Below are 24,832 nucleotides of genomic sequence, written 5' to 3' on the forward strand. Positions count from 1 at the left end.
ATATTCCATCAAAGGCCCAGTCCTCTGTTCTTAATGCTACCTCGCTAACGTGGGAAATGGCAAATAGTATGAAAGAAAAGAAAAGAAAATAATAATAATAATAGTGTGAATGAATGGGGCCTTTGTTGTCCTTTCCTAGCGCTACCTCGCTCACATGAGGGGGTTGTTATTCCATGTGTGGTGAGGTGGCGATGGGAGTGAATAAAGGCAGACAGTATGAATTATGTACATGTGTATATATGTATATGTCTGTGTGTGTGTATATATATGTATACATTGAGTTGTATAGGTATGTATATTTGCGTGTGTGGACATGTATGTATATACATGTGTATGTGGGTGGGTTGGGCCATTCTTTTGTCTGTTTCCTTTCACTACCTCACTAACGCGGGAGACAGCGACAAAGCAAAATAAAATGAATAAATAATAATAATAATAATAATAATAATAATAATAATAATAATAATAATAATAATAATAACAATATTAATGATAATAATAATAATGATAATAATAATAATAATAATAATAATATCCCTGGGGATAGGGGAGAAAGAATACTTCCCACGTATTCCCTGCGTGTCGTAGAAGGCGACTAAAAGGGGAGGGAGCGGGGGGCTGGAAATCCTCCCCTCTCACTTTTTTTTTTTTTTTTTTTTTTTTAATTTTCCAAAAGAGGGAACAGAGAAGGGGCCCAGGTGAGGATATTCCCTCAAGGGCCCAGTCCTCTGTTCTCAACGCTACCTCGCTAATGCGGGAAATGGCGAATAGTATGAAAGAAAAAGAAGAATAATAATAATAATAATAATAGTAATTGAAATAACTATTGAAAATAATTGAAAGCCTGGAACACTGCATACAGAAACTTTGGTTGTAAACATAAGGATATAGCTAAAATCCAAATTGCAGGTATAATATGAATATACTGTGGGATAATTCATGGTGTATTTTGTAGGTAGATATAATGTGATTATGGCCTTAACTGGAGATTCTACAAGAAAAATCTTTCACATGAGATGTTCATCTTAATCTTTATAATACACAAATTAATGAAAATCATGTCACATATACCAGCATATGTAATAACAAAAATATTTTGGGTACATTTACTAATAAAATTAGTATTCTATCAAACACATACATCCTCACAGAGGATACTATACATACATAATGAGCAAATGAAATGCACATTGTTATGGTACTTAAAATAAAGACTGTTTCCACAAATCAAATCATGGGACACTTTAATATTTCAAAACAGTGTCATTTCCATTCATATTACATACAGTTCAGAGCATGTACAGCTAATTTTAGAGTCTATACAAATACTTATAATGAGAAATGCACATGATGTAGCCAACTCTACCTACTTCCTCACACAGAAAGATGGCCTTGATCTCTAACAACATTTTCCTGTCATACATGCAAGCATGACCATATAACTCTCCTTCTATCAATCCACTCTTTGCCATCCTTATACACTTACTATCATTTACTGTATTTGAAATGTGGACTTTTACCATATCCATCCTTAATTTTAAACAAAAATCACAAGTTCTGTCTCCTGGACCTTTAAAAAGATCTTAAACAATGCAGAATCAAGTATGACAGTTATTGCATCTTTAATGGAGTTCTCACCACTTTTTTTTTATTTTTGTTCAGTTTAACAATGATTGAAATAAGATAAAAAATAGGGTTACATATGCATGGTCTTTGTTCATTGATCCTGAATTGTAGGTTTCCTTCCACATTTTCTCAAAGGTAACCTTTCCATGTGAATGTTTTACCATCATTTTATGAAAAGTGAGCATCAAGTGGTAATATAATCTGGCTCCTTGTTGCATTTGTGACATGTCTTCACGTAATACTTACTGTGCATTGAATAAGGAATGACAAATGACAAAATGGAAAAATTCAAGATATCATGGTACATGCATGCATACATGGGATTGAATATCTTGCATGAACCAGAATACTTTGGCATGATTCAGTTATGATTTTTCATGAATCAGAATATTGTGGCTTGATTCATGTATGATTCTGCATCAATGGGAATGCTGTTTGAGCATTCATTAAAGCTAATGCTAAACTGAAATCTAACTTTAGCCAATATAATGGAATCTTTGATTCTAATAACATTTTATGAGGTTGTATTAAAAGTATCCATAATGAATCTAGAAAATTATCAATATTATATTTTGTAAAGAATGATAAATAACTTTATTCAATATGATACTCAATTCCTTCCTAGCTTTTAACCTCCTTTTCCTAGGAGTGAATAACAGATTATCAATGTTAATACAAATCTCTGTCAACAGATACTTATATATCTTATATACAATTTCTGTACAAAATTGCACAAATGCTGATCACAGACAAAGTTTTAAGGAGCAACAAAAGTAGATATTAAGAGAAAAAAAATGCTTTGTAAAGTTCCACAGAATATAATGCTATACTCTAAGTTTGGATATATAATGTAAATCAGTTCACATGAACATTTCAAACCAAACTTCTTAAACCTTTTGAATACTTACACTTACTTATTCAAATTACTCTGCTATATATAATCTTTATGAAAATGTTCAACAGAACCAAGATACAAAATTGAAAGATAAGCTCCAGTGAGCAAAAATACAATGAAATATAACTATATCTCTTATTAGGTAATCACATGGGAGCATGTAAGATAAGTCTACTGAAAGCTACTTGATCATTCTAAGTATTTTATCACATATGCAATGACAGAGCAAGTAGAAATTCTCACTTACTCTTGCATAACCTCTGAGAAGTTTCTATTGTATAAAGTGATACAGGCACCAACTTTCACAATGCTGAGCTTATTTTGTATAAATATATATTTAAACTAAGATTCTGAAGCCAAACAATATAGATTTTTTTCTTCCAATCTATAAAGCAAAAGACAGCAGATATGGCTATGGCCAGCTAATGGTGACACTAGATCCTGATTTAGATATGTTTTGTTGGGTAGATGTGAATGACTGTGTACTGTTGGGGTCTGGAGTTTCCCACTCCATCAAGGCATCATTCAATAGGGCCTGCAGGTCAACAGGTCCTGCTGAGCATTCATGATCTGTACACTCACATTTGGCCAATACATTTCTGAGCCTTTGTAATTTATTGGTACAAATCACAACACAGCATGAATCATCATCATCTTTTCGCAGTATAAGATCCAGACCAGAATTATGACGAGCATCATTAGCTCGGGACTCCGAGCCAAGAGCAAAACCCTCATGCATCTGTTGCTGGTGCTCAGGCTCCGAATGATGGTGATGTTCTGCATGATGGTGATGCTCTGCTTTGTTGTGATGCTGATGCTGATGCCTAGACACTGAATGAACTTGTTCACTGTCTGAATGATGTGATTCACAGTGCTGGTGCTGGTATTCATGTTGGGAACAGTCAACATGGTGTTCAGCTTTGGGATGCTGGTGCAGGGAGTTGTGTTTAGCATGATGAGTGTGTTCATTTTCACAGATTTGGTGTTGGGGCTCATGGGTGTGATGGTGATCTTGGAGATGGTGGTGATGGTGAGAAATGCGAGATGAAGAGTCCCCTTCACATGAGGTGGCATGATCCTGTGCACTGCATGAAGATGAGAGATGTTGAGAAGACTGTTGTAAGCTTCTACACCTAGATGTCCCATAATGTGACGCCTGATGATTATTAAGATCACACGTGGACATGACTGACTTTGTGTTAGCGATACTTGGATGAGAAGAATGTGGGACAGTTTTTCTACCACAGCATGAGCCTACAATAGTTTGTGAATGTGGAGAGCAAGAAAGTGAGGTGATTAGAGACTGTGTTGACCCACACCAACTATCTCCAGGTGGGCTTGACTGGCAGCAACCAGATGAATATGAAGTAGGTGGTGGAGTACAACAACTTCGTGATGAAGGTATAGATGCTGAAGAGCAAGAAGGTTTTACTTTTCCCCACTGTCGACAACACTCTTGAGATGTTTGCTGATGCTCTTTTTGAAGATCAAAGCATCCACTGAAGGATGGAGATGGTTTTAAACTGGTAGCAGTTACACTATTACTGGATGTGCCACTTCTTGGTGATGTAGACATCTGAGAATGCTGAATCAACTGTGTGGCATGTGTAGAGATAGAGGGAGTAACAACACTGGCAGACGATGGTGTAGCAGTGGTGACTAAAGCATGAGAACTACTGTTGCTGGTTGAACTGTGGGGAGGTAATGTAGAGAGGCTGCCTATATCATCTGTTAGTAAAGCTTCTATTATATTTGGAGATGAGAGAGGGAAATCTGTTGATAAATCAGATGTAGTCATGTCTACATCAAATTTGTGACTAATTGATGTACTATCACTACCTAGTCCTCCCGAAGGATTGATCCCAGCTACTGAACATTTTTCTGTTGCACCAAATACAGCCCCATGGGACAGTGGTGAGACAATCAAATCATCCACTGTGGGAGATGCTAAATTGCCCATATCATCTAAGTTAGCCAAACTAGGAAACACTGAATCTGAGGTGTGTCGTCCTGAGGGCCCTGGCAATAAAGTCTCTAAGCTTGATGGTACAAACCTACGATGTCCAGTATTACTGTGTGTTGCTGCTGTGTTTAAGCCAACTGTTTCACGTAAAAACTCCTCCACAGAAATCTGCTGATCTGGAGTTTCTAAAGACCCTGCAGGATCTATAACTTCAGCTTCTTCTGTCACTTCTGTGGAAAAATTTGGATGTGTTGAACCGAGAATCTGCAGCTAACAAAGATGATGAGCTGATCCCTTCACTTGCGTTTGATGAATATCTGTTGATCTCTTCAGGTTTCACTTTAAAAACACCATGAAGGTCATGAGCAGGTGTACTAATGGATGTTTCACTAACAGGCCCTTCAAATATTTCTTTTTCTTTAGAAGTCTTAAAAACATTTACAGGTGATACTGGACTGGGATTTGATGCAGGAACCTTTGCTGCAATTTGCGGAGGATTTCTGTCTGAGGGAGAAGATTCTACATCATCAATAGCATTGCATGAACATTCATTGCCTCTTGAGGGGTCACAGCGACATGGGTTGCACTTACATATGTCTGCGTGAGCAGTTATTTTTTCTAACAACCCACGTTCATCACCACCGGCACTCTGAAAAAATCAAGAATAAACCTTACTTTACAACCAACAAATATTTCACTTAATAAAAATAAGTTCAACATACCACTTTCATTGGTGAGAAGACAGTAGTGAGAGCAGGTGATCTTGGAAAAGAGGTCTATGTAAAGAAACCGTAATGTAAGGTGAAAAAGGAAATATGTTGATGTATGACTGGAAATGTAAATGTGAAAAGTAAGGAAGGAGAGTTGCTGAACCAAATGATGGAAGTGAAAGGAGGATAGAAAGAGTATTCTGAAAAACTAATCAATGTGGGAGGTGGTGAGGCAGCAGTTGTTATATGCATGGGTATGGAGGATGGAAGGTAAAGGATACAAGTGCAGTGGTCTACAGCAAGAAGGAGGGTAAAAATAGGTGACTATGAGGTTGAATGTAAAAAGGCACCTGGAATGGATGAGATTAAGGTTGAAATGCTGAAGTACAAAGGAGAAAGAGTGTTAGAGTGTATGCATTTTATATGTAATTTAGCATGAAAGCAGAGGGTTGTGCCTGAGGATTGGGTGAAAGCTACATTTTTGTTCCTTTATTAAATCAAAAAGGTGCTACAGATGTATTTAACAATTATAGGGGAATAAGTCTGTTAAGTATACCAGCAAAAGTGTATGCAAGATTGTTGATTGATATAGTGATGGAAATGACTGAATGCAGAATAAGTAGAAACCAAGGGATTTTAGGAAAGGTAGGGGATGCGTGGATCAGATTTTGCGGTTAGAATCACTGGAAAAGTATCTAGGGAAAAGTAAGAAGGTGCACGCAGCTTTTATTGATTCTGAAGAAAGAGTATGACAGTTAAGTGGAATGCTTTATGGGATGTGTTAAGGATAAATGGGTAGGGGACAACTGCTGCTTCTATAGAGGAGCAAATGCATGTGTTAACAGTGGATGATGAGTTTAGTGGAAGTTTTGGCGTACATGTGGGTTCATGTAAGGCAGGGCTGTGTGATGTCACTGTGGTTTCTTAACATGTATCCAAATGGAACTGTAAGAGAGGGGAAAGCAAAACTAGGGAAAAGGGGTGTGCAGATGGAGTGTGGTGGTAAGGTATGGTGGCTTGTGACAAGCTTGTTTGCTATGAGTGAGGAGGAGTTGCAGAGGGGTGTTAGCATGTGTCATTATTTATGAAAGCATAGGAGACTGAGGGTAAATGTAAGTAAATGTAAAGTAATTGTGTTTGAAAGGAAAATGAGTGAAAGTTAAGATTTAACAAAGCCCTAAAAAGTGAGAGAAGAAAGTGTACTAAACTGTGCATAAGATATGGAGGGGGAGTAAGATTGGAAAAGGTGCAGAATCTGAGAACTTGGGAGAGATAAAGGAGAGAGCAATACAGAGTAGAAGGGTCACTGAGTCCCTTAACAGTTAATGAAAGATGGAGGTGTAAATATGGAGGAGAAAGGGACCACAGACAGCATAGCCCTCCCTACCCTGCCCTATGCAGCTGAAACATGGACATGAGATGCATCACAAAGATTCCAGGCTGTGGAAATGAGTTATTTGAAAGGAGCATATGGTATGGTTAAAAGGAGTAAAGAAAAAAATGAGGTGTACAACAGATATGGTATGCCAGAAGTTCTTTAGTTATGGAGACTGCTGCTGTGGCCACTCCTTTGAGGGAGTTCCAACTGTAACAAGAATCACAGACATAGATAAATAGAGAATGCAAAGGGAATGGATTGTGGAGTGGTGGAGTAGAGTGGGTCACACAATACTTTGAGGTGGTTTGGGCATGTGGAAAGAATACAAAACTGTGAATTTACAATGTGAGTGTATGATATGCAATGAAAGGGGTTGGTGTAAGAGGAAAACCACCTATGACATGTGGAAATAGTGGAAGATTATTGAATAGAGAGAAATGGGGGAAGAATAAATGGAATGGTGTCTTCATGAAAGGCATGCAGGGACAGGGATAAGTGAAATCTCTTTCAACAAAGCCAACCCTTTGATGGGAGTTCCTGAAAGGAACAGGCACCAGAGATATAGGTAAACAGACATATGTTCAAAGTTTCCAGCATTAGCAAGGTAGCACAAAAAACTGACAAAGGTAGCACAAAAAACTGACAAAGATATGGCAATAGTCATTCATTTCTGATCTTTAGCTGTCAATGTAATTCATCAAATCACATCCCCTTATCCACAACCAAGTCCCACAGACCTCTCCTTGGTTCTCCCCAACCACTTTACATGCCCAGATCAGTCCACTGACAACATGTTGTCCCTTGTATGCCACATTACTCCAGTTCACTCTATCCTCTACAGAACCTACATCTTCTTGTATGTTCAAGACCAGACCATAAAATCTGTTTTCACTCCATCCTTCCACCTCCAATTCAGTCTTCCCCTCTACTTGTCCCCTCCACTTCTGATAAATGTACTTTCTTTATCAACACTATACACTTATCCTCTCCATATGTCCAAACCATTTCAGTAAGACTACTATTAAAGAGGAGAATGTTACAACCTTGTTAAGAGTGGTTGGGCATCTTGTGTCTCGGGCCTTTTTTCTCACTGGAACAGACTAATAGCATGTGTCCTTCAAGATCCATTATAATAGAAATAGGCCCTAAGATTGGTGTTCTGAGAATGTTCCCCAAAGCTATCCTGCTTCACTGCCCTAAAAGAATTAAGGAAAATAATGAAACCTTACTTGTGAACAAGGTTATACAATGAAATATACCTGGAAAATGATGATACATGAGAGAAAGAAATTCAAAAAAGTGTAAAATTAGATGCAAAACATGATGCAGGCACAAAAAATAAAATAAATTTTTGTCTCTTTCACCCCTTTCACCACAGTGGTCACAATATCCAGGGACATCTTGTACGCAAGATAGTTTCATATATTCTAAAATTCTTGATTAAATTTGTTATTATGATAAACTAGAACATAGTTTTCTAAACAGACTGATGTACAACTTAACCTACAGAGGCTGTATTTCAGAAATAATATCTGGAATATGTAGTGAGATGTATGGTATTTCTGTCATAAACAAGCATAATTACTCAGTGTTTTCACCTGTAATAAGAACTATTTTCTAGGACAGCACACACTTATTATGAACAATCTTGTAGGAGTGACACACTTCAAAAACTGTTACATAATATGAGACCACTCCTCTCTCCTACAGGCTTCCTTGACATCCCCACATATACTGACTAGCATAAGGAAAAGTTAAGACTGCAGTGTCTGGACACAATGCAAGGGATGTCACTACAAGCATCAATAGATGTACATTTCACCTTATGGTAGAGGCTTTTGATTCAAGAATTAATAAAGTACATGCTCCAACAGTGGTAAACAGAAAAAATTATGTTGTACACTTTCCATTCACAATAAATGGGTTACATGTCTTTAATCTAATCAGTTTCTTCCCTGTTTGGCACCCATAAGTAAATATTCATGACCTGAAAATGAAATCTAAATCAAGATAAAAAAAATGTCTGATGAAATAACAAAGATATAAGAGAAAAGTGCACTTCTGAAAAACAAACTTATAGAAAGTAAGGACACTACCACCAAGTAACTTGTACAACTAACATCATATCCTAAGTTGACAATTTTCAAACTATTCAGGCATATAGCATGGCTACTAATCAGAAGACACAAACCTGGGACAAATCTGTAATGGTCTGGGAGTCACGTAAAAGACGACCTACGGTAGTATCATCTGTAGCCTTAACAATGGGGACCTGTGAAAAAAAAAAAAATAAAAAAAATAAAATCTTAATCTTTAAATTCTATTCATAAATTAGTTTTACGTAAAGTCAACAAAAAATGTATCACTACAGTTGTTGTGCTTTACATTAAGAAACAAATGTCAGTGAGTTGTGATACATCCTTCTGGGTTTCATCATGTATTAGCATCCCTGCTCACTTTATCTGATGATGAACCTACCAAGATAAAACTCATAAAACTGGAGGGATGAAGGAACTTTCCTCAATGGAATTACCAGATACTTTGATATTCTTATCATCTGCCATCTATTTTACTGAAAACTTTACTGAACTTCAGTCAGAAAAGTATACCTAAATTCATGATATCTTCTGTTCAAAATATATATGGAATATACACTTAAACAGAAATGAAATACACAACAATGAAAAGATTTTCTGAAAATATTGCAAATAATACCTCAGCATAATCACTGTACAAAGAATTCTTGGTAGTTTGAAGAAATTTGTGGGAGGGGTTCAACTTTGGTGAAAGTCTGGAATATTATATCAAAAATAAACTGAAAAAAATATTATTTGTTTAAATAAGGCATAATTAGTCTACATAACCCAAACCAGTCATTTCCATCTACCCTATCAACGGTAATATACAGATACTCCTCAACGTGATGGTCTGACTTCCGATTTTTCACCTTTATGATGGTGCGATATTCAACCCTTTATAATAGGCTTTGTGTTAGATGATTTTGTCCAACTGTAGGCTAATGTAAGTTTTCTGAGAACATTTAAGGTAGGCTAGGCTAAGCTATGATGATCAGTAGGGTAGATGAACGTTATTTTCAACTTACGATGGGTTTACCAAAACATAATCCCATCTTAAATTGGGGAGCATCTGCATGTAAAAAATAAAATCAATGCTATATCCTTAAGGTGTTTCAAGGGTGTTTCAGTCACTCTTTTTGACACACCACTACCAGCACTGACAACAAATTTGAAAGCAAACTTTTATTTTCTTTTTCTTTCTTCTCTTTCATACTTAATCACCATTTCCCATGTTAGCAAAGTAGCACCAGGAACAGATAAAGAAAGGGTACATCTGCTTACATCCATTCTCCAGCTGTCATGTGTAATGCACTGAAACCACAGCTCCCTATCCACAACCAGGCCCTACAAACCTTTCCATGGTTTACCCTAGATTCTTCACATGCCCTGTTTCACTACACTGACAACACATTGACCCCTCCATACCACACCATTCCAAATCACTCTATCCTGTGCACACCTTTTATTTCCCACAAGTTCAGGCTCTGATCACTCAAACTTTTTTTCACTCCCATCCTTCCACGTCCATTTTGGTCTCCCCATTTTCCTTGTTCCCTCAGCTTCTGACACATATATCCTCTTTGTCAACCTTTCCACACTCTTTCTCTTCATATGTCCAAACTATTTCAGCACACCCTCTTAAGTTCTCTCAACCACACTCTTTTCATCCCCATGCCTCTCTCTTTTCTTTCATTACTCACTTGATCAAAACATCTTACACCACATACTGTCCTTAAACATTTAATTTCCAACACACCCACTTTCCTCCACACAGTCTCATGTACAACCCGTGCCTTACATCCATTTAATAATGTTGGGACTATTATAACTTCAAGCATGCTCATTTTTGCCCTCCCAGATAAGAACCTCTCCACATTTTTCAGTGCCCCCAGAACCTTTGCCCCCCAACCACCCTTCGACTCACTTCCACTTGCATGGTTCCACTCACAGCCATGTCCACTCACAGGTGTCTTCACTTCTTCCAATTTTTCTCCACTCAAACTAACACCCTGCTAAACCTAATAACCTTGCTTTTCTTCATATTTACTCACCACTTCTTCATTTAACACAGTTCCAATTACCAACTTCTGCAATTTCACATTCAAATTTGCCACCACTGCTATATCATCAGCAAACAACTGACTCTCTTCACAGGCCTTCTCATCCCCTACAGACTGCACACTCACTCCTCTTTCTCCAAGACTCTCACATTTACCTCTCTCACTATCCTATCCATTAACAAATGAAACAACCCTTACCACAGATCAATCTTCACTTGGAATTGTTCACTCTTCTCTCTTCCTACTTTTACATATGCCTTACAACCATTATAAGAATTTCTTACTGCTTTACCTGATCCACACATCTTCTACCACCTCTGAAACCACACTATTCCTCCCTAATCTGAAGCTCTGTACATGCCTACACTCTCTCAATCACTACCCTCCCATGCAACTTACCAGGTATCCTTACTAAACGTATAATTCTGTAGTTTAAACACTCACTTTTATCCCCCCCACTTTTATACAATCCATTCTGCTAATCCTCTGGCACCTTGCCATGATCCACACATACACTGAAATTCTAAACTCGCCAATCAGCATCACAAATCTAAACTCGCCAATCAGCATCACAGTCACTCCCTCTCTTAATGAATTTAACAGACCACCCACTCCAGCCACTTTGCCATATTTCATCCTTCGTAAGGCTTTCACCACTTTTTTTCTACCAAATCACTCCATGACTCTCACTTTGCATACCAACTCAACCCAATCACCCTACATATGCCTACCTGTCATCAAACACATTTCATCTTCATTTCTCTTAATATCAAATAATTCAACATCCTCACACTGGTTGCAATGTAAAGGGTGAAATAAATCCAAATATATTCATATTGTTATTCAACATCAATGCTGTACCTTTGTATGAAATTGGAGTATGAATGAATCAAAAATGAGGATACAGTAGGAAAGTAATCATTAAAAAGAAACAAATCCTTCAATATATTCATATTGTTATTCAACATCAATGCTGTACCTTTGTATGAAATTGGAGTATGAATGAATCAAAAATGAGGATACAGTAGGAAAGTAATCATTAAAAAGAAACAAATCCTTCAATATCCTTCCTACACATGCCAGGCCAATCTCCCTCACACTGAAGGTTTGTGCAAATGGTGAAATGTTTCGAAATATATTCACTAACTTTGTGCATTTGTATGAAATATATAGGCAATGGGATAACACACTAAACAGAAAGAAAGAAAAGTCATCACCATGGCTTCAACTTATTGGGAAAGTGTTAAATGTGCATTCACAACTTCCTCGGATGCTAAATTAGCACTGAAGCAGGCCAACAGAAAGATAACTATTTGTGTATTTTTTCTTTATTGCAAGCAAATCTATCCCTTAATAAATTATTTTTCTTATATTCTCTCTTTTTTTTTTTTTTTTTTTTTTTTAAGGACCAAGATGAACCAAGGAGGGAATACTACATTTCATGGGTTGGGAAACAGTATCGAGAAATTGACCTGAAAAACAGACGAGTCTCACATTAGATGTAGTCTGTAAAATACCTTAACAATAATACGAGAGCACGTTGATGAGAAATGCAATGGAGAGACTATCTAACTGAGAGATAACATACGTTCTCGGGAAGGATGTCGAGAATAAAAATTTTCTCAAACTTTTATGTAAGCTCCATTTTTGATGAAAGAAGGCTGTGCGGTTTGAGTGTTCCTGGGATGTTATAAGGCATTTGACACTACCACACAAGAATTTTGATAGGTTAAATTTCCAGGCATGCAAACTGGAAGACTCCTTCATTTGAGGAACAAATATCCTAGTAAAAGTAAATGAGGATGCATGTCAGAGGAAGGCAAGCCAAAGAGACTGGACTCATGCCTGAATATGGTTCCTGTTGATGCTAAGGTCATCAGAGAAGTAAAGAATAATGAGTGCATCAACTAACAACCAGATTTCGACAGCTCTGAAGCTGGTCTGATTACTGGGTGATAAAATTCAACCCAGGTAAATGCACAGCAACAAGGGTGAAACATTGTAAGAAAAAGCATTGATATGAATATAGTTCAGCAATACATAAGCTAAAGGACTCTGTGGTGTGAGGGACTTAAGGGTTTACATACCTAATATGTTGCTAGAATGCCACGTCAGAAGAATTGTAAAGGACGCAAATATCAAATATTACTTTTAAGTATCTGTATAAAGAAATGTTCAGCAAGTTATTCAAAATGTATATAAGACCCAATGCAATGCTTAAGATTGGTCATTGCATTTACCATGCACAAACAATTAAAGCAGAAAGTCTAGAAGAGGGCAACAAAGATGATTCCTGAAACTGGAGAGCAGAGTAATGCTGAGTGGTTAATGACCATAAACTTGCCTACTAAAAAGAAAAAAGAGTTAAGGGAGATCTAATCACCATCTTCAAGTTTCTAAACCAGTTTGATGATGGTTGTGAGCAGTTCTTTGAGAGATGCAAAGACACAGCATCAGGAAACTAAACAATAAATCTGTTAGAAAAGATATAAAGAAGTAATTCTACAGTATCAAAGCTGTAGAAAAAAGAAATAAGCCACTGTGGATGATAACAATACACAGAAATCAAAATATTTGTATGATACAAGAAAAGTCCGAGGAAATGGAGTTCAAGAGTGTAACTACACATAGAAAATTATGTGCACACACATAGGCACACATTTTGACTAGACTTATCCAATTCATCCTTTACCCCCTCCCTTATCACTTATCCGGGATTCTAGTGAAAGAAAGGGAGAGGAAAGAGGCAAATACACAAATAATTTGCAGTACATCTGCTTATCAGACAACACAGACTTTAGTTGCAGGAAACCAGTAAGATTGTTATTGTTTTCTTTTTGGAGTGACTAGAAGCAAATAACTTAATACTAGGCATATAAAGAGAGCACAGTCTAGCTGCAAGTAAAAGACACAGTAAGATGATATTAGGTCTATGTGACAAAATAGGACAAGTGGTAACTGTTGTAAATTCTTACTTGGCAACCCAGAGAACAGCCAAGCAATCAGCAAATCTGCCATGAATGCATCTTGAATCCAAAGAAGCAAGTGACTACAGCAAACAACTAAAAAAAACAATGGGATACTAGGAACAGTTCTGTGTTTCAAGTGGGCTGATCAATATCCACTTTCAGCATCCCCTTAGTTTTATATTTCAAATGGGCTGGTCAATATCCAGTGTCAGTGCTCTGTTAAGAATTTGATAGTCAACTTCTCAAGACAAAAAGTCCATTTACCGAGTCAATCCCACAACAGTCATCAGCTTAGCTGCTGGTGATGTAATTCGCTCACAAATTTATTAACATTTTAGTTGTTCTTGTGGGCTAAATATCAGTCAAGAAAACTTCTTCATAATACAATGCTATAACCATTTTTGCATGTACTTAATCACAACAAAATGAGTCATGAGGATTCATAAGGCTGTACTGGTCTGAAAAAATTTCCACAGAAACAAATGACAATGTCTTCCTTTATTAGATCTCAAGGTAGCAAAACCATGAACCTACTCACGTGTCATATAGCACAAATTGTATTAAGTATACAAATGACTTACCTTCATATTTGGGTTACATCTGAGAGCTTCTGACTCCAAAAAATCTTGGATGGTAAGGCTTGTAGGACTCTCTCCTGCATCCCCATCCACAGGGATGATTGCAAACACTGCAACATATCAACAATGGCCAGCTGCTTATTAATGTCTTTGTTCCTATCTCTTCTACATCCCTCCTTACTGGCAGATAATTATATACATCAACATAATATACATTTCAGTATTAGTTTCATGGATTCTAACATTGGATAACGGCACTCATAGGGCAAATAAAAATCACCATTCTAAAATCAAATAAATTCCTAAGGACAATATACCACAGCTTTACTTTACAAAATACATTTCCAAACTGAATATAAATATATCAAAACTATTCAAATGTAAAGATCATCCTAAAATTCATTATTATCATTGTCTGAAGTTTTGTTCACAATCATATGGCCTCTGGTTTAAAAGGTCTACAAACCTTTATGCTTAGCGGTGGAAGTGCTGGAATGGCGCTGCTGGTGTCCTCTACAGCAGCCTCCTTTACTGGCTTCACTGTTACCTCTTCTGGGAAGCTCATACTGTTTACTAACTTCTTTCTTTGCTGCTTGTTCTTTCCTATCCATCATCTGGTGCAAATTAATATAATAAGTCATTTATATCTAGTTCTTTAACTCTGTTCCTACTTACAAAGGGTGGTTCATGAACATAAGAGCTCGTAAATTCCTTCACAAATCCCCAACTTTACTGCAGTGAATATCACCTTCAAAACTATTGGGTATATGGGGTTTTGTGGTAGAGCATAATGAATCAGCGTTTGTAAAACTGGAAAGTTGGGTGCTATCCACAAAGCAAACAAGAAAGTGTAACATATACATGCCTGGAGTGTAGTTTTAGATAGTTATATGTCTGGAATGGTTCTGGGGTGGGTGGGAACAATAGCTATTTAGTGTTTATGGATTCATAGTTGGTAAATGAGTGGTGCCTGGATTAAATGAGAATGAAAGTTATCTTGTGGCTGTCTGTACTAAGAATGGTTCATTCTTTGCAAACACCTTTTTTCAGAACAAAATGATCCATAGGTATACATGGACAAGAAAATGTTAGAAGAGAAAAACAAAAGGGTGTGATTGACTATGTAGTAATGGATGAAAGGTTGATAAAGGCTGTGCTAGATATTAGTTATGAGAGGATAATACTTTGGAGACCCTGAACATTTCATGATTCTTGTGTGGGGTGAGGATCAGGGAAAAGTGGAGGTATGATGTATGGAAGAATGGTAAGGTAAAACTGTCGGCAAGCAAGAAGATGAATCAGAAAAAATTCATGAAGTATGAAAGAAGGGTGACTGAAAGCTTAGATGGAAGAAAAGTAAATGTAAGGATGCAGTCATGTTTGAATAAGGTACTTAAAATGTTTACAGAAAGACTCTTACAGGTCGTAGACTTAACAACTGGATAAAACGTCATGAGATATAGGAATGAAAAGGGAAATGCATGGTGGACGAATGAGATTAGAAATGTTGTGGAAGAGAAGAAAAAGGCATACCATAGACACTCAAAAGGAATGTACCAGTGGAAGTTCAGCAGAGATGAAGAATATACAATGTGTAAGCCTTTTGGCAAAGTGGCAGGGGCAGTAGATAGAAGTAGTAGGTAGAGGGACATTTAGGCAGGAGCATTAGGTAGAAACATTAAGTACAAGAAGTAGGCAGAAGCATTAGACAGAAGTAGCCATTGGGAACATTAGGTAGGAGCCTCTGCAAACACTGCACTAGAGATGCCCTCTGCCAGTGGCCTCTTCAGGGTGAGGTTTTAAAGGCTATAAAGTGGCAATGGAGTTATTTATGTATGGAGACTAAGTTGCCATGGCCATTCCTTTGAGGGAGTTCCAATTGGAACAGGCATCAGAGATAAAGATACATAATAAAAAGCTGACAGAAGAAATCAAAGAAAGAGTATATGAAGATTTTGGAAGAAAGTTGAGTGAAAAATTTAGGAAAAATAAAAAACTGTACTGGAAGAGGGTGAAAAAAGAAAAAAAGTGGATGTAAGAGTGGATATGCTGATGTGAGAAGTAAGTAAGTTGCTGAATAAAGGAGGGAAGTGAAAGGAAGATGGAAAGAGTATTTTGAAGAACTGATGAATGTAGAAGATGAGGCAGTAGTTATTTCATGCATGGGTATGGAAGATGGAAGGAAAAGGATAAAAGCACAAGGGTCTACAGTGAGAAGGGACGTAAAATGGATGATAATATGGATGAAGGTAGGAAATGCTGAAGTATGGAGGAGTATGAGTAATATGTTATTTAGAATGGAAACATAAGGTTTTGCTTGAGGACTGGGTGAATGCTCCTATTGTTCCTTAATTCAAAAGAAATGATGCTAAGGATGTATGTAGCAATTTCAGGGGAACAAGTCTATTATGTATATCAGGAAAAATGCATGCAAGAATGTTGATTGATGGAGTGATGGAAGTGACTGAATGCAAAATAAATGAGGAGCATGAGGTTCTAAGAAAGGTAGGGACGTGCAGATCAGATATTTGTGGTGAGAATGACGAATTACTGTGGAAAAGCATCTAGTGAAAGGTAAGATGTAGACATGAAATGCAATAAAATCATATATGAAAATTACAAATAAAATATTTCACATTTACAGTTTTCCTTTAAATTTGCTTAACTATGCCTTTAATCATAGCAGGATGATTCATGAAAAATTTTCAAACATTGAAGTTACAGACATATTTACAGTCTGATCAGTTATGACCAACTCATCAAAGCTCATAATATATGATGTAGACTTTTCCATGTTGGTTTACTTACCAGATAAGTAACTGCTACTTATAACAAGAAACAAATTCTACAACCTCCAAACATCTGCCCCATTCCTGTATATGATTACCTGCCACATGAAATGGGCTGCTAGTTAGCAATTTCAAGAAGGAATACATAATTGCTGGATGACCACTATTCTCATATGAGCTTTAAATTCATACCTGAGGTAAAAGAAATCTCAACAACCATTACTAAATGACTGTTGTTTATAAAGATGCTTTGATGGAAAGACAGATGTGTGGAGAATCTCCTAACATAGCATATGAATGTCCTCTAAATGAAGTTTCCCTTCGTAAGTGAAAGTAAGGGAAACTTAGATTATGAAAACATGACAACTAACAGGACGGTGGTTAATAGTGTTATCTTACTTCCTTTTCAGCTGGTGCAGGATCTAGAGTTTGGTTAATATTGGAGTTCTCATTTGTGTCTTGTAGAGGGGTCTGGAACAATTTTTGCTCCTGCTTAAGCTGTTGCTTATCTAAGTTACGTCTGTGAACCCGCATGTGACTCTTTCTTGAGAAATTGGTTGTGAAGGCCCTTCGACAGTCCTGCTCAACACACACATATGGTCGTTCACCTAAAAATAATACATAAATCTATTTCAAATCAAGACTCAATTAAAACTGAGAAGCTTTTGATTACCTAACTATCTATCAATATATATACATCTCTGACACCTGTTCCAAATGGAACTCCTTCAAAGTGGTGGCCAAAACAAGTCTCTATATCTAAAGAACTCCAATGCTACTTCTCAGCCTTTGGTGTGAGAGGAAGATCACCTGTGACATGGGGAAACAGAGTGAAAGACTAATTATTGGAGGCAGAGAAATGTGGAAAAATGTGTGGTTAGGTGTATGCAAGGGAGGCTTGTAAGACAAGGGATACATGGAAACTCTATTGCTGTAACCCCCCCCCCCCACCACACACACACACACACACACACACAAAACACACACACACAGTAAGTTCCCAGAGAGAACTGGCATCAGAGATATAGACAGATAAATAGATATTGCTTATATTTTGGTAATAACATTACTGTTATTACTGCTTGTTATAATCATGGTTCATTTACCAGAACCAGCATTCTTTGACCCATGCGTAGTACAGAAAACTTTTTATTCATGCTGAAGCTGTTTTGTAAAAGCTTTGCCTTCGCAACCCATGTATATAACATATGCCATACGGCATAATATTCACTCCTGTACTCCTCACCTGAGGATGGCAACAGTCTTCCGCTCTCAGCTGGCTTTCGCATAGTCACCACTTGTTTACCCACTGTTCTCATAATCACAGCTATAGTTCAAAACATATCTAAGTCAGTCCATATATTTCAACACACCAATGACTATTTCAATTTCCAAGTTAAAAATTAAGCAAATGTTCATCCAGTTCATTCTAACATGAGTTACAATAAGCCAAAACATAAGCAAAAATTGCAAAGGATGAAGTTTACCAATCTTCCTGTTCAAATCATTTATACTACTGCCAGGCCGTTAATCACACTTTAATGTGATTCAACTTAGTCCAACTTAACTTATCATTCTTTACTAACATGAACAATGTGGGCAAATGAATGTTCATCATAAAAGCACTGAATATCATCCTTTCCAAAAAGCCACCTTCATTGCAATTAGCACAAGCCCTTAACTTCTCTACCTCACCTCTGGCTAGCTTGTTGAAAGGAAGGACTGTTTCATCTTTAAACCTAAGTCAAACTTAGGTGGCCGGCAGAGGACATTTGCTAAACTAAGTTGAGGATATTTAAAAAGCAGCTAGGCTTTAATGCTGTAGTGACTGGCCAGGACAGAATTGTCTGTGTCTTTCAGGTGCTCTCTGCAGTAGAAAACTAAAAATATATTCGGATGGATCTCAAGTTTAATATCAAATGCTTCAGACATTTTCAAACTGATAAATAGGTACTACAGTTTAAGTGTTACACCAAATGTATAGTTACAATGCTCTGAACAATAAGTTTTACACCATCAGCTTACCAGTGTGTATCCTTTTATGAGTTTGAAGGTGATGACTCACGGAAAAGGATTTGCCACAACCATCTTCTTCACACCTGGATGGAACATGAAGGCCTTGTACAGCCAGAACTAATCTTACTAGTATACTTTTTTATGAATACATCAAAGCAAAAATAAAGTAACAAAATTTATAAATGGTTATTCTTAGGTTTATACTTTATCTACGCTCTCCTACACTGTTCATCAAAATTCACAGTTGTTCATCATCAAAATTCACAGTTGTTCATCATCAAAATTCAAAGTCTATGTTGTCAGAGATTTTAAAAGTTTTTAACATGTCTAAAATGGTTTTCTTATAAGCATGTATACGAAGGACACAAGAAAACTACGCACTTAAATGGCTTCTCTCCTGTATGGGTGCGGACGTGCTTTCTCAAGTCTGAGAGCGTTGTGAAAATGCGAACACATCCATCTTGATTACAGTTGAATGTGTCCCCATTGTGAAGGCGCTGATGGGCTTTCAATCTATGCAAAATAAGATCACTTTCAAAGTATATATTACAATCAAATATTACAGTCTCCACTTATACTTTATATGGTCCCTCACATGGTCAAATACATGTAAGGTATTACTCTTTCAATACCCTCTGACATTAAAATCACCATCATTTCAAACCAACAAAGTTGAATATACAGTGAAACAACCTAAGTCCAAAATAATAGACCAAACATTCAACATGCCAAAATTTAGAGAATTCTTAATACATCATATATCAACCTTCTTTAAAATCTTGAACACTTTTATAAATTCAGCATTACTTGAAAACTAAATCCAATACATACAACAATAGTAAGTTTCAATACACAATATTCATATCATGTGTTAGCTTAAAAAATGTGGGAGAAATACTGAGAGAAAAAGAGGGATCTGTATGAGGCATTTATGGATCAGGAGAAAACATATGGTAGGGCTGACAGAAATGCCTTTTGGAAGGTCTTATGGATATATGGTGTGGGAAGAAAGCTGCTCAAAGTAGAGAAGATTTTATCAAAGACATAAGGCATATGTATGGGTAGGAAGAGAGGAGAGTGGGTGGTTCCAAGTGAAGGTTGGTCTGTGGTTGGGGTATATGATATCACCATGGATATTTAATTAGTTTACATATAGAGTGGTGAGGGGTGTAAGTTCTAAGTCTTAGAAAGAGGGGTGAGTATGCAGCCTGAAGGGGATAATGGAGCTTGGGAAGTGAGTCAATTATTGTCTGCTGTTGACAGACCACTGATGGCAGATTTGAATGAAAAACTTTAAAAGTTGGTGGCTGAGTTTGGAAGCATGTGTGTGAAAGGAGGAAGTTTAGACAAGTCAGTTGGGGTGTGAGTTCAAATGGAAAAAAAAATAATTGCAGGAAATTATGTTTTATATACCTGGGAGTGGACAAGGCAGCAAATGGAACCATGAAAACAGAAGTGAGTCATAGGGTGGGGTGTGGGGGTGAGGGCAAAGGTTCTGGGAGCATTGAAGAATGTGTGGAGAGGGAAGTCTTTAAATGGGGGGGTCAAAATGGGTATGTTTTTAAAGGTATAATAGTCCCAACAATGTTGTATGGATGTGAGGCATGGGTTACAGATGAGGACATGTGGAGGAGGGTTAATGTGTTCAAAATGAAATGTCTAAGAGGAATAAGTAGAGTGAGGTGATTTGAATGAGTATGCAATAAAAGAAAAAAGGACAGGTGTGATAATGATAAGAGTGTGCTTGAGAGAGCTGAATAGGGTGTGCTGAAATGGTCTGGACAGACAGAAAGAATGAGTGATGAGAGATTGACAAAGAGGATATATGCGTTAGAGGTGGAGGGGAAAAGAAGTGAAAGCCCCAGTTGGAGAAGGAATGATGGAGTGAAAAAGATTTTCAGTGCTCAGGACCTTCAGTGAACATGAAGGAGGGTCAAAGATGTATGTGGGGTAGAGCGAATTGGAACAATGTGCTTTATAGGGCTCAATGCACTGTCAATGGACTGAACTAAAGCATGTGAAGTGGCCTGGGGAAACCAAGGAAAGGTCTATGAGGCCTGGTTGTGGTTAGGAGGGCTGTGGTTTCAGTGCAATCCACATGACACCTAAAGAATGGATGTGAGTAAATGGAGCAGGAGTTTACAAGTACTCCCACCCAGATGAAGGTTGTAAACTTCAAAACAATATGAACTAAATTGATATCACTCAGTCAACTATTAACACTTCATCTTCAAAACAAAGGCCATAAACTATATATGCAACACAAACATAATACAAACCTCACTTGTCAGCATCTTACTCAAAACACAAGAACACTGAAACATTACCAGGAACAGACAAAGAAAGGCCACATCTCACATCCATTCTATAGCTGTCATATGCAATGCACCAAAACCACAACTCCCTCTCCCCAAAAAGCCCCACAGATCTTTCCACACTTTATCTGACACATCACATGCCCTTATTTAGTCCAATGACAGCACGTCCACCCCAGTATACCACATATTCCAATTCATTTTATCTCTTGCAGGCCTTTCGCCATCCTGCATGTTCAGACCCCTATCAGTCAAAATCTTTTTCACTTAATCCTTCCATCTCCAATTTGGTTTTCATGTTCTCTTTGTTCCCTCCACTTCTGACACATATATCCCCTTTGTCATTTTTTCCTCATCTATTCCCTCCCTTTGTCCACACCATTTCACAACACCCTCTTCAGCTCTCTCAACCACACCTCTCTTATGCTTCATTATCTAATTTGATCAAACCACCTCACACCACATACTGTCCTCAAACATTTAATTTCCAACACATCCACCCTAGTTCAGAGATAAGAGGATGATAAATCCAGCATTATGAAATTCAAAACCAATCAATTACATCTTAACACTACAAAATTAAGAAAATAAGTAGAATCTGAACCAAGGACAAATGATGCCAATTTGAGGATGAAAGTTACCAGGTTGGATGAGAGCTCAAGGAAGAAGATGGAGGTTTATCTGTATGAGACCTCAAGAAGATGATGAAGGTTTATCTGGAATTTCTATGAGGGAAAACATATGTGAGCACTCCACTAAATCTGATAAAAGACAAATAAAAGGAACCTGTTACAGTCTAAGTAGCTGGCTTAGCAGGAACATGAAAAAATATCTTCTTGACATTTAAGCAATCCAAATTCTTCACTCAAAAAGGGGTTGTCCCAATAGTTCCAAGATTCCCTGACACAGATTGTGGATTAATATGACCAAAATCAATGGACAGCAACAAGTGAAGGGGAATGACAATACAAATGTCACAGTGTATGTCGCAGTTTTAGCAGGAATATGAAGGAATAACTTATTGATCTTTAGATAATCCTAGTACTTCAGTCAAAAAGGGGCTGTCTCAGTAATTCCAAGATTCACTGATACAGGCTGTGGATTAACATGACCAAAATTAATGGAAAGTCACAAGTAATGGGACATGAATATACAAGAGAAAAGGTAAATTCAGAACCTTGAAAATATAAGACAATCATGTAAAAAGCTCACACAACAATTTGTTGTAAGATTTAATTTTAAAGCAATACTGCATTAACAATATTTCTAGAGATGGTCAACTAATAGTTGTCTGACAGGTGCCCACACCCTTGTTTATTTCAAAATCAAACATTGAAATTTGACAATGAAAAGACTGTCCAGATAGTTTCAGGTGATTCTCCAAAAATCCACAAAAAAATTTTGTTAAGACTTTTTGAATTTCAGAAACTCAATTAACTCAGAGCTGATTCTCCAAAATCCACATGAAAATTCCCTTGTTGAAGGTTTTTGGATATCTGAAACAATCACAAAATCTACTCTGATGATAGTCATACCTGAAACACTCACCTGTACAAGGTTGTGAATGATTTTTGGCATCCATCACTTTCACAAGTGTAAGGCTTCTGCTGTGCATGGACTCTCAGATGTACCTTGAGCGAATATGAAGTAAGAAAAGCCTTGCCACAACCAGCTGCTAGACACTGAAATCTGTATTCTCCTGGAATAGAAAATCCTTCATAATATCTGAATAAAATAAAGGATTTCGAAAACTGATAACTTATTTCTTACTGCAGGGGAAACCTTGTGAGCAAAGAATGTAAGAGACCTCAACTGTGTGATCATGTGGTGCTTAAATCTGACTATATGGTTAGGCAAGACATAAAAAGCTCAGAGCAAAAGCAGACACAAGCAGAACCAGTTATGGCAACTATAGAGTTACATACTTTCTATAAGAAGACAAATACCGCAGTGGAATTAAACAACCAGAATACAGTTAGGGAAGGTTCAGAGAAATCCATAATGAATGGGTCCTAATGGAAGAGATAGAAAAGAGTACCTTCTTACATACCTACAACATTTAGCCATGAGAAGGTAAGAAAAGATATACACACAAATGGAAATGGAAAGATATCAGAAAGAGATTGGTTAAATAAAATCATCAAAAAGCTGAAGAAAAGAGGGATGTTTTTTAGAGAAAATTTTACAGTAGCCAGCCAGCATATGAAACATATTAAAGAGTTAGGAATGAGTAAAGCAGGATGAAAGAGGAGCTGAGAACCTGAAAAATACATTCTTAATAAGGCAAGTAAACTTTAAAAACTGTTCTATGAATTTATCTCCGGCAAAATATCAGTTAAAGAACAGCTACACAGGCTGGGGAATTCAGATGGAGAGTAGTTAAAGATGACATAAATATGTGAGGAAGTGGTTTCATAGTGGAGGAACACTATAACTCTAACACAAATGAGATGAGATGGGAAGGAAGGTTAAATGTGCATTAAAATAGAAAAGACATAGGTAAGACACTGAAGGGTCTTTGTCCACATAAGGCACTTAAACCCGATTAAGTCTATACATATGTGCTCAAGGAGTATAAAGACACAACAGACAGTGTGCATTGTGAAAGATTCCATTGTGCTACCTTCACTTGTACCAAAAATTGTACATTGGAGAACATTTTAAGAATTCTAATAATGATCTAACATATAATTATGAATTTCCCTATGAAATGAAACCATGAAAGGTATAACGCCATCTATATTTGAATATATTAATATCATTAATGGCATCTATATCTGGACACATTAATGTAAATAACTTCTGTGACCCCAGAGGTGTATCTCTTATGTTACAAAAGAAGGAATTTCACTGATTCTATTTTCAACTTTCATTCTCTAGCAAGTACTGGATTAACCTAAGTGAAGTAGAGTGCATGACTAAACATAATGTGCTCTGTAAGCTATGAGTAGCAGTAAGACATACTTATGCCACAATCATGTTTAATGTATGCAAAAATAATGCAACTATAATGCATATAGACAGTGGTCTGAATAATTTGCTCAAAAACAATTCTGTATTCACAAGCTGAGCCACAACCACCTTGTGCAATCAGCTATAATGTTATACTGTCAATAGCCCTATGCTAAGTTGCCACACAGCTAGATAGTTTCTTAAACATCATTAAATAAGGTGGTAAGCTCCAGTTAAGGCTAAACTTGTGTATAAAAATGTTTGACAACTCCATAAATTGTACAATTTTCAAAACTGTTTAGAAAAATATCAGGATCTGTTAACTTGGAATTTTTGGTTGGGTGCATAACTACAAAGTACTCTGCTGCAAATACCATTTTAATGCATGGATCTTGCAAAATGATCAAATATAGCTTGAGATCCACTGGGATATTTACTAAAGGAAGATTGCACAGACAATTCATCTCATCCCACATATGTGTAGTACTCACAAGAGTAAAGCT

The 24,832-nt window shown here is 37.0% G+C and overlaps 1 protein-coding gene across 1 annotated transcript in view; it reads right to left on the reverse strand.

Annotated features, from left to right (window-relative positions):
• Positions 1 to 931: 931 nt before the first annotated feature.
• LOC139762772 (uncharacterized) overlaps positions 932 to 24,832 on the reverse strand; it is a 35,511-nt gene continuing 11,610 nt past the window's right edge. Inside the window, 9 exon segments of the mRNA XM_071687904.1 lie at positions 932 to 4,739; positions 4,741 to 5,133; positions 8,764 to 8,844; positions 14,261 to 14,367; positions 14,724 to 14,871; positions 17,446 to 17,654; positions 19,072 to 19,145; positions 19,444 to 19,575; positions 22,926 to 23,076. Coding sequence (XP_071544005.1) covers positions 2,934 to 4,739; positions 4,741 to 5,133; positions 8,764 to 8,844; positions 14,261 to 14,367; positions 14,724 to 14,871; positions 17,446 to 17,654; positions 19,072 to 19,145; positions 19,444 to 19,575; positions 22,926 to 23,076 — 3,101 coding nt within the window. The 3' untranslated portion in view covers positions 932 to 2,933.

The sequence above is a fragment of the Panulirus ornatus genome, chromosome 44, assembly GCF_036320965.1.
Source record: "Panulirus ornatus isolate Po-2019 chromosome 44, ASM3632096v1, whole genome shotgun sequence".
Taxonomy (NCBI): Eukaryota; Metazoa; Arthropoda; class Malacostraca; order Decapoda; family Palinuridae; genus Panulirus; species Panulirus ornatus.